At 31.3% G+C, this 10,537-nt stretch overlaps 1 protein-coding gene and 1 pseudogene across 1 annotated transcript; both read right to left on the bottom strand.

Moving 5' to 3' along the window:
* Positions 1-7,832: 7,832 nt before the first annotated feature.
* Positions 7,833-9,087, bottom strand: LOC111026351 (annotated as a pseudogene).
* A 383-nt stretch (positions 9,088-9,470) lies between these two features.
* Positions 9,471-10,272, bottom strand: LOC111026349. Its single transcript, XM_022304404.1, has 3 exons — positions 9,931-10,272; positions 9,688-9,866; positions 9,471-9,597 (listed from the first exon to the last, which is right to left on the bottom strand). The coding sequence occupies exons 1-3, from the start codon at positions 10,219-10,221 to the stop codon at positions 9,471-9,473; spliced, it is 597 nt and encodes a 198-aa protein (XP_022160096.1). The 5' UTR covers positions 10,222-10,272.
* Positions 10,273-10,537: the final 265 nt, after the last annotated feature.

Below are 10,537 nucleotides of genomic sequence, written 5' to 3'. Positions count from 1 at the left end.
ACTGCTAGCCATCAATGTGAAATCAATTTATAATTCATTCATAAAAATTATTTCACCGAGCCCATTTTTAAGGATGTTTGCTCACAGAGTCCAGATACTCGGTGCTATATTGATTCCTTAAACATGTCATTGCATATTTTATGTTACCACAATAATATTGTATACTATTGTATTTTTAAGAAAAGACATTCAACTTATCTATATGACTATATCAACCATTTGATGTTATTATGTTTGATATTATAAAGCAACATTTCTAAAAAATATTGTAGCATTGGTATTCTTTATCATGCAGTTATAAATTATATGTTTTTAGTTAAAAATTAATTGATCATTAAGATTTGATTTTATTATTATTTTATTTATGAAATTTCTTCTTCAACTACTAAATTTAGTTTTAATGTTTACATTTATTTTCTTCTATTCTAATTTATTACATTTAAAAACAAAATAAATTTATTAAATATTTTTAAAAATATACATTTCCTTTAACAACTTGGCTGCCATGAGATCTCACTGAACTTTAACTCCCTGCCACTAGTTTTCTAAAAACTTCCATTGAATGATTGGATACTCTTTTAAATTCTTTGACTTCAAAATTTTACATACACATTATTAACACACACTTGAAGTTTTTTTATTGGTTTTAGGATTTTTAAAACGAGATCCCCAATAAGGTCTCATAGCACTGTAAATAAATTTTTTAGTATTTATCAAAATATCCCTTAAACTGAGATTCCAGACGAAATCTCAAAATTATTCTTTACCTACGTCAAATAAAACTATTAATAGATGTATACAATTACAAATTGAACCATGGTAGTACACAATCAATTTTAAAATAATATAAATTGTTTCAAAATGATTTTAATGACTTACAATGAAGTATAAGATAACAATATTTGTATAAATTCATGTTTCAAATTGGTAGTATACAATTTAAAAATTAAAATTATTTACTATAAAGTTATAACAAAAATTTCATTTTAGTTTACCTATTCTTTAGGAACTTAGTTTCATAATAAAATAACAAACTTTTTATAAATCCAACATGGTAGTATACAATTTGAAAATAAAAATTATTTACTTATTAAGTTATAACAAACATTTCACTATACATTTCATACCATAATTGTGTCTTTTGTTTTTTATGTACTGTTTAAGTACATATCTTCCTGTAAACGGTATTGACGGATTCATCAGAACACATGATCTCTGAAGGAATCATACAGTTGTTTGAATTTATCATCAATCAAAGAACCCAATTTATATAAACGGTTATTCTTATCAGCTGTTTCATTATTTTGATAATGAATCATAGATGTAAGTAGTTGGACTGATGGTCATATGGTATATCAATATCGTTTGAATTTGTATTGTGTTGTGTTGAAGTTGTATTTTTTTTCTAAATCAACAATTTTATTATGTAAAATACAAATTGCCTTGACAATGTGGTCTGAGTTTTCCACTTGGGTTTNTTCAAAATAATTCTAAACTTTGATGAAAGAATACCAAATTCACACTCAACTGTCATCCTAGCTCTACTAAGTCTATGGTTGTAGTAAGATTTTGCATTATCTTGTGTCTATTTTCTTGGAAATTATCTCATCAAAGTTGTATTTTTTTTCTAAATCAACAATTTTATTATGTAAAATACAAATTGCCTTGACAATGTGGTCTGAGTTTTCCTCTTGGGTTTCAATTTATTTCAAAATAATTCTAAACTTTGATGAAAGAATACCAAATGCACACACAACTGTCATCCTAGCTCTACTAAGTCTATGGTTGTAGTAAGATTTTGCATTATCTTGTGTCTATTTTCGTGGAAATTGTCTCATCAAATAATTTCGTAAGGGAAAAGCTTCATCCCCAATGAAAACGAATGGGGCTAACACGTTTGAATTTGGCAATTTGGTTTCTTCTGGTAGCTTAAGAGAACCATTATCAGTACACTGATAAAATTTTGAATTGGACATAACACTACCATCACTATCTTTGCCATACGCTCCAACATCTATCATTACCATTAATTAAAAGTGTGTCATGGTTTGCCTAATAGCAATGAATATGATATGATTAAAACTTTATTTGGACCAAATAAATCTGTAAAATCTTTTGGACGTATTCGACATGCAAATTGTGCTAAAATTATTTCGGAAGAAAAACCTGGGTACCTACCTATTATATAATATGATCTCTTTCAAATTTTAAGTTTTAAGTATACTTAATATATACCTAGTTATTTATTTTTATTATAGTTATTAATTGTTCAGATACAATTATTCAACAATCATTGGAATCTGCTGGTATAAATACCAACCAATGTAATTTAATAAAAGAAATTTTTGCAGCAGCTAAAGTGAAAAATCCAAAAGGACGCAGATATAGTGAAGACTGGATGATGTTATGTCTGTTATTCCAAATTAGGTAAAATTAAATAAATTTTTTTTATTCACCGTATTTTAGTTATTTGTTTAACATTAATGATCTATTTTCATTTTTCTCTATCATTAATAATTGTATTAATGTAGATCACCAAGTGGATACAAGTTTTTAAAGGATCAAAACATATTACCATTTCTTTGTGTCAATACAATTAGGAAACATTTATTAGCTATGAAAATTGGTTGTGGTTTTGATATAAATTTTTTCAAGCTATTTAAAAAGTTTTCTGGGAAAACAGAGTACCAGAAAAAAGGAATTATAGTGTTCGATGAAATTTTCTTAAGAACAAGTATAGCTGTCAACAGTAGAACATTCTGGTTTAGAAGACTTTGGAGATGACGTAGACATAAAAACCAAAAGTACAGATAAAGCTGATCATGGACTGGTCTTAATGTGGCAAAGTTTAGCTGAAAACTTTACACAACCGATAGCAGTTTTTGCATCAAAAGGACCAGTCAAAGGTGATATACATTTCTTAATCCAAATATTATATTAATATACTATATGCATTATATTCCATGAAAAATATTCTATTATAGGAATTGATTTAGCAAAATTAGTCATAAGGGCTATATTGCTACTTGAGGATGCAGGTGGCCATGTGGTTGGACTGACAAGTGATGGAGCCAGTACAAACCGATCAATGTGGAAAGAATTAGGGATATGTCCGGACATTGAAGGATTTAAACATTTTTTTGAAAATCCTTATGACAATGATCGTAAGGTTTTTGTCTTTTCTGATGTACCACATTTGATGAAAACTATACGAAACCGTTTACATTCAAATAAACAGTTAAGGGTAAGTATTCTAACTGTATGAAAATATTATAAGCTTCTTTCAAAATAAAATATTAAGTTATATTATTTTTTTGTACAGATTAATTCTTCAAAACAATATATTAAATGGAGTGATTACTATAGTTTGTACTTGAATGAAGCTACTTCACTTTTGAAAGTGTGTCCAAAATTGACAAAGCATCATTTTGAACTTAATAACTTCACTAAAATGAAAGTTAAGTATGCCACCCAGGTAGGTATTGTATCATATTGGTAATAACCAGGGCTCGAGACTTCTAGCACTAAAAAACCATGAAATATGCGCTATAATATGCCTTAAAAAATGATAAAATATGCACTGTAATATGCTCAATAAAAAAATTTAAAAAAATTTATTTTGAATAATTCTAATTCTAAAAATATTTACAGGTATTTAATTAATAATTACATAATCTAATTTTAAAAAATATTCCCGAGTATTCTTCTTTTTGTCGTCCATTGTACATGTATGATTTCTTCATTCTGTAAACATTTTTGGTAAAATTCAATGAATCAGTAAGTAAATAAATATTATAATTATTTATAAATTATAAATTTTAGTTTATACCTTGAAGATTGCACTGTATTATTACGTGTTTGTGAATATTTTCAAATTTGAACGATCTTCTATTATTGGTCAGAAATTTTTTGTATGTTGAGAATGAACGTTCTACATCGACTGATGTGATATTGGCTAATTTGAAGTATGGAACATCACTACTAGAAAAATCGTCTGGAAAATCTTCTAATTCTTTGATGTCTCTTATACCCAAAAAAATGCAAGACATTTTTTTCAAAATTGTTAGACCAGTGTTTTTTTCTAACACTTGTTTTAATTTTGACTGTATTTTCAATCCAATTGGACCTCGTAGAGTTTCAAATGATTTTTCTAAATCGTTAATTATTTCAATATAGTCAGATAATAACAACCCCTGTGTTTGTAATTTTTTTTTCTTGCCGGCGTTTAATTGCTTTGGTATGTTTTTCCGTTTTCAGATGCTGTGTTACGTTAAATCTTTTTTCACAATTAACTTTGATTTCACAGTATTTTCAAAAAAGCATTGACGAATCATATGAAAATGTGTCGGCACCAAATTCACGTACATAGCTTCTTAAACGTTGAACTAATGATATTTTTTCTTTGGGCATGATTTAGAAATGTTTGTAAAAATTGAATAGCAATACAATACAGGCTACAGCATAAGTTAAAATTACACGCACGGTTATACGAATGCAGACGATCACAATTACTAGTCGACTTTCCAAGATTGAAGACTACTAAATATTAAATTCACAATAACGGACTTTACAATCTACATTACGTGTTCTTCAAAGATACGATTAAGATACGAGATACAATAAACATGGTATTACCCATATAACTGTAATTATTTTATCTATAGGTAGACAATAAAATATAGATCACTTGGCGAGTAACGACATGGTGTCGATGAACTTAGATTATATTATTTTTATACCTATTGACGGTGTAAAGACGAATAAGCGTCTACACGTTTTTACATTTTACTTTTGTAAAATGGGAATTTAAACTAATACTTGCCGCTCACTGAGTACAAACCACAAAACTACTTCATTTTTGCAGATTAATAAATTATATGCAAAAAATAGCATGATACTTATAAAAATAGCAGAAAAAATTCAAATACATTAAAATATGCAAAAATATGCACTAAAAACTTTTAAAGCTGCGTTCCTTTTAGTATGAAACGGATTTGTAGCTTACTCTGCTATCTTTGATTGTTCTACAAACAAATATGCAAATGCTAGAAGTCTCGAGCCCTGGTAATAACTATAATAAATGTTATGATATCATTATTTTTTTCTAGTTATTTAGCTCTTCTGTTGCAGTAGGGATGAAGTTTTATAGGGAAAGGGGTACAAAAAATCTAAAAGATTCCTATGAAACTGAGATATTTACTAGGCAGTTAAATGATATGTTTGATTGTTTAAACCGCCGATTTCCGGCTGAAGGAATTCGGAAAAATAGCACTGATTTACAGGTTTTTTTATATGCTTCATGAGTGGCTGTATGATTACGGGATTGGTAATCTGTTTTAATTAACCGCATGTAAATGTTAATAATTAAAAAGAAATTGATTTGCCTAATAAGTAATAATATATTGTTAGATGTATATATCTCAATGTTTATTTGTTTAGATTTTAAATATACCATTAACATTACCATTACCATTCTCTTTTATCATGGATTCGCTCATACCTAGTGGATAGATGGCAATATGTGAAGTTGTTCAATATCTCGTCAAGTAAATTTAAGGTTTCTTCTGGCATTCCGCAAGGTGGACATTTATCTCCATTACTATTTAATATTTTTGTTAATTCAATATTTAGCAATGTCCCGTCGGTCCGTTTACTTCTTTTTGCTGATGATGCTAAGCTGTTTTCCAGGATATCTTCCAGTACAGATTGTGACGTCCTTCAATCATCATTCAATAATTTTATTAACTGGTGTCAGGCTGTCGGCCTTGCCCTAAACTTTGATAAATGTAAAATCATATCATTCTCCAGATCACGGATTCCAGTGGATCACGTATATACTTATAATGACTCACCCCTAACTCGAGTGTCTGAAGTAAAGGATCTAGGTATAATATATACTTCCTCACTTTCCTTCAGACCTCATATTGAGTATATCACTTGTTAGGCCTTACGTCTTCTGGGATTCGTTCGCCGCCACACTAAACACTTCAACTCAGCACCTTGCATTATAACCCTTTATTCTGCTCTTATTCGTTCAATTCTCGACTATGGGTCAGTCATTTGGAATCCTCATCTTAAAACGGAAATAAAACTTATTGAACGAGTCCAGACTAGATTCCTAAGCTATGCAGGTTTCTTATTAAAAATTGAACACCCCCAACATTCATGCCAACCTGTCATGGGCGCGCTTAATCTCCTCTCCCTCGAAGACAGGCGACTAATTACGGATCGTAACTTCCTTTTAAAATTAATCCAGGGTAAAATTGATGCTCCATGTCTCCTTGAGCGTTAATAGCTTTAGAGTTCCTACCGCCAATACCAGATCAACCGATTCCTTTCACATTCCAACTTCCCGTTCAAACTTTTTATCTAATGATCCTTTGGTTAGAGCTATGCGCAATTTAAATAATAATAATTTTGATATATGGCCTTAAATTTCGTATTCATCCAACGTGTGTAATTTTCCTATTATAATTATTATTATTCTTATTTCTTAGTATATTGTTTAACATTATCATTTATGTATTTTATTCTTATCACTAACGTTAATTTATGTAATATCGTTATTGCTATATGTAAAAAGCCGTTTGGCGTTTATACAAATAAATAAAATAAAAATAAAATAAAATAAAACATTTAATGTATATTGGATTTAATTCTATTAAGGTAATATATGTTGTTGATGTAAATCTAATTATAAGTAATTAATGTATGTTGATGTGGACATCCAACTGGTATACCTATAATACATTTTGATTCACACAATATGTCTTTTATAATTAACAGATTTTGAATAGGTCATTAATATGGCTGAATGAATGGGAATCTAACCTGAGTAATGGTTTTATTACAAAAAATGAATTTTTGACAAAAACAACTGCAGAAGGATTACGAATAAGTTTACAGTCTACTATTGATTTAGTGAATTATTTGTTAAATAATTGCAATTTTTCCTATGTATTAACTGGTAAATTGAATCAGGACTGTCTTGAGGTAATATTTTTCCTATATTATATTACTTTATTCAGAACAAATTTTAATTTAATTTTTAAATTATAGACATTTTTTGGGATAATCAGGCAAGTGGCAGGCCCCAATGATCACCCAGCCACCCCTACTTTCCTACAACTGTATAGAATATTATCTATATACTCATTAGTAAAAGCTCCCAAAACGCTTCAATGAAGATAGGGGGTGGAAGATTTATTTTGATAGTATTCGTATCATTATTGATATCAGTGGGCTGTTCAGATGAGATTTCCATACGTTGAGTTTCATTTTCAATTGCCAAGGTAGGCGAGAGCGGTGCGTAGCGGTTTTTGGATGCGAAAAATATATTAGAGTATGTTTTTTTAGTAGGAGGGGAATTTTGCTGTGGTGATCGGTTGTGGTTGTGGTGGACTATTTTCCAATTAGGTTCATTGTTGGTGCAAGCCGACGGTGATTTATCGTTGGACTGTACAGGTGTATGGACTTTGGAGATAATTTCGGGCCCATTAGAAATAGATTTGATATGCTAGCAAATGACCTTGGCAGGCAACAGCCGCGTGCGACGGCGGCCGTTATCTAGCGCGGTGTTGTGATAATTAAATTTGGACGTTGCGCGTTATAGGAAAAGTAATAAACATAATACCTACTGGCTGCTATGTGAGACTCGTCCTTACGCTATCGAAGCTAAAGATACGGGAGCGATACGGAAAAACATGCGTGTTGCTCTGACGGGAGTCGAACACGAACTGGCCCGGTAAACTTAAACGTCATTTGTTTACTAAACATTCACATTTGATCTACAAAAATATAAAATATTATCAACGTTTATTAATATTAAATAAATGGTTTGTTGATATTTTTGAATGGACAGTTTCCATTCCACCACAATTCTCACAACATTTAAAATACTCCACACCAGTGCGTTCTTATATGAAATTCTGTAAGCCATCTAAGTTTCCATTGTTTCCAATCTGATATGTTAAATACATCACTGGCCACTTGGATGTTTTTATGCAAATGTTGGAAGAACATTTTGAAAATTCTTCAATTGTTGGGTAATCATTTAGCAAAGCTTTTATTATATGACCCATGTTAGCATCACATTTAGCTAATGTGATGTTATACTGCGTCAGTTGTAATTCTGGTTTTAAATAATACATTATAATTTCAGTCCTTTTGGTGTAAGTTGAGGATGTAATTCCATTTTTCACTAAACTTGAAATGAAATTGAAACATATATCATCATTGAAGGAATCTATTAACATTGAATATATTTGACTATCACAATATGATACCTGTGTAACGGTTAGGTTTTGTACCTAATCCTTTACAAATATATAAAGAAATCACAATGCCGGTGTTTTTTAGGTAATCATATTAATCTTTATTGATTTATAACACATTAATTATAGAACTTTGGTATACAACATAAACATATAAGAAATCAGAGTACAAACAGAATTTAGTATTATATTTACGTATACTTTTACGTTAGTAATACGTCTTTTAATATACAATATAACTCGCGGATTGTACAATACTATATACCCATTCACAATTAGTAATATTAAGCTACTCACAGTTTCGCAGACTTAACTTTCTATTCTATATTCAGATAAAATATTCCTTAATGCCTGACTATGATGATACTGCGTTCTATTCGTATTATTGTCGCAGGACGGCGGTAAGTGCGCGGCACGCTCTAGCTTTCCCACGGGAGGTAGCCGATAACGTGTGCGTGACTTGCGACGGCGGCGACAGTTGATGGGTGCGATTTAGCTTTCCTCCGGAAGGTAGCCGAGAACGTGGAGGTTGACGATAGTAAGTAATGCGGTCGGCGGCGGTAGATAGTTAGTGACGGCGGCAGCACATAGATAATAACGGCGGCGGCAGGTGCTCTGCACGCTTTGTCCCGTATTATTTGTCGGCGACCCTAGCTCACGGAGAACTCAAGTAGAGCCGGCGCAAATTGGACCTAGCCCATGTACACGCCACGCGCAGCACACGCGTGGACTATTTTGTAGAACGTTGATTGAGACGGAGTGGCGCATATTAAACCTATCCCACGGCCAGTACAGTTCCAGCCTGTGTTCGCATGGGTAAAGTTGTGCTTTCAACACAGTTTCGTGGATCGTGGGTTCCTATATTTGGATTATATTATATATATAATATATAATATTATATTATATTAATATATATTTTCGGCATAATTCTACTTTACCGGGCACCTTAAATTTTAGATTTTTTTTTTTAACTCAAGTATTTTTTTACGCTGAAAAGCGTGGTGCAAACGAAAATCGGCGCAGATAAATAGTTTTTGAGTTATAGCAATTTGAAATTTGAGTTTTTCTACGGTTTAATTAAATAGGTAAGTTTGTATCAACTTTCCGTTACTAGGAAGAGGTATTTGGGTTATGCAGTGTTATAAATAAATACAAATAATATTACCTATATTATAACATAATATATTATATTTTAAGTTATAAAAATAACGAATATGCAGGTGCTTCGTCGTCGTTACTGTCGTGGCTATCTCTATCGTTGTTATCTCTATCGTCGTCGTCGCCGCCGCTTGCGTTGTCGTCGTACTCGTTATCGTTTATGCCGCTACCAATGTCATACAATATACCGGCTTGTTTAAAAAATTCTATTGTGGCATCTAAATTAAAACTTTTGCATTTTTTTAAAAACATATACTTGGCTAAGTACCCCGCGTAAAACTCCTTTTTCCTACAATACTGTGACAAAGACGCCTTAGCGTGTTTCCATGATCCTTCTATGGTATTGGAGTGGACTCCAGTTTCTGGATCTTTAAAATGCAGTCTGTGATTCACCGTAAGGTGAACGTAGCCCTCATTGTTTAAAGTATTGTATGCCTAAAATAAAAAAGCCGAGTAAAAGTTTATACGTTTTTGATTTTTACAAGTTTACTAAAAATACCTTCCAACAATCTGAAATTATTGTGGTTCCAGGTTTCACCCAGTCCTTAATAATTTTTAATAGTGTTTCGGCGGTACGATTTTCAACTGGCACCATGAAACAATTACCTGTCTCTCGTTCGTAACCGCCGAAAACCCATTGCCCTTCTACTCGGTGCCCTCGATGGTACTTTCTTTTGCCAAATTTTGATTCGTCGATTTCAACCGTATGTCCGTGTCCACCAATCATCACCTTCCTGACAATCATACTGTCGTACACCACCTCACGGCAAAAGGAAGCCCAGTCAACCATAGTCTGGTTAGCTAACCTTATTTGTTGTTGGATCACCGGAAATAAGCAGTTCATAACCCACAAATTTACGAAACCACAAATGTCCAACAACGATAGGTGGGACTTGGCAAAAAACGTATTTTTTCTCAATGTCATGCTATACACATAATATTGTTATATTATTTTTTTATTTTAAATTTATATTAATTTAATTTTAATGATATTCTAATTTCTAGGTACCTATTTAGCTTAATTTAATTTTAATTAATAATTGTTTTAATTTACCTGTAGTTACAATTTTTATTTTTCTTATTTTGTTTCTCTCGGCATTTCCATT

The sequence above is a fragment of the Myzus persicae genome, unplaced genomic scaffold (genome assembly GCF_001856785.1).
Source record: "Myzus persicae strain clone G006 unplaced genomic scaffold, MPER_G0061.0, whole genome shotgun sequence".
Taxonomy (NCBI): domain Eukaryota; kingdom Metazoa; phylum Arthropoda; class Insecta; order Hemiptera; family Aphididae; genus Myzus; species Myzus persicae.
The sequence above is the reverse complement of the archived record's forward strand: the minus strand, read 5'-3'. Positions and strand labels throughout refer to the sequence as shown.

Coding starts and splice junctions, on each gene's coding strand:
- LOC111026349 (XM_022304404.1), bottom strand. CDS start 10,221: ATGGTTGACTGGGCTTCCTTTTGCCGTGAGGTGGTGTACGACAGTATG. Junction 9,867..9,930: donor TAATTTCAGATTGTTGGAAG/GTATTTTTAGTA, acceptor TTTTTATTTTAG/GCATACAATACTTTAAACAA. Junction 9,598..9,687: donor TACGCGGGGTACTTAGCCAA/GTATATGTTTTT, acceptor TGACATTGGTAG/CGGCATAAACGATAACGAGT.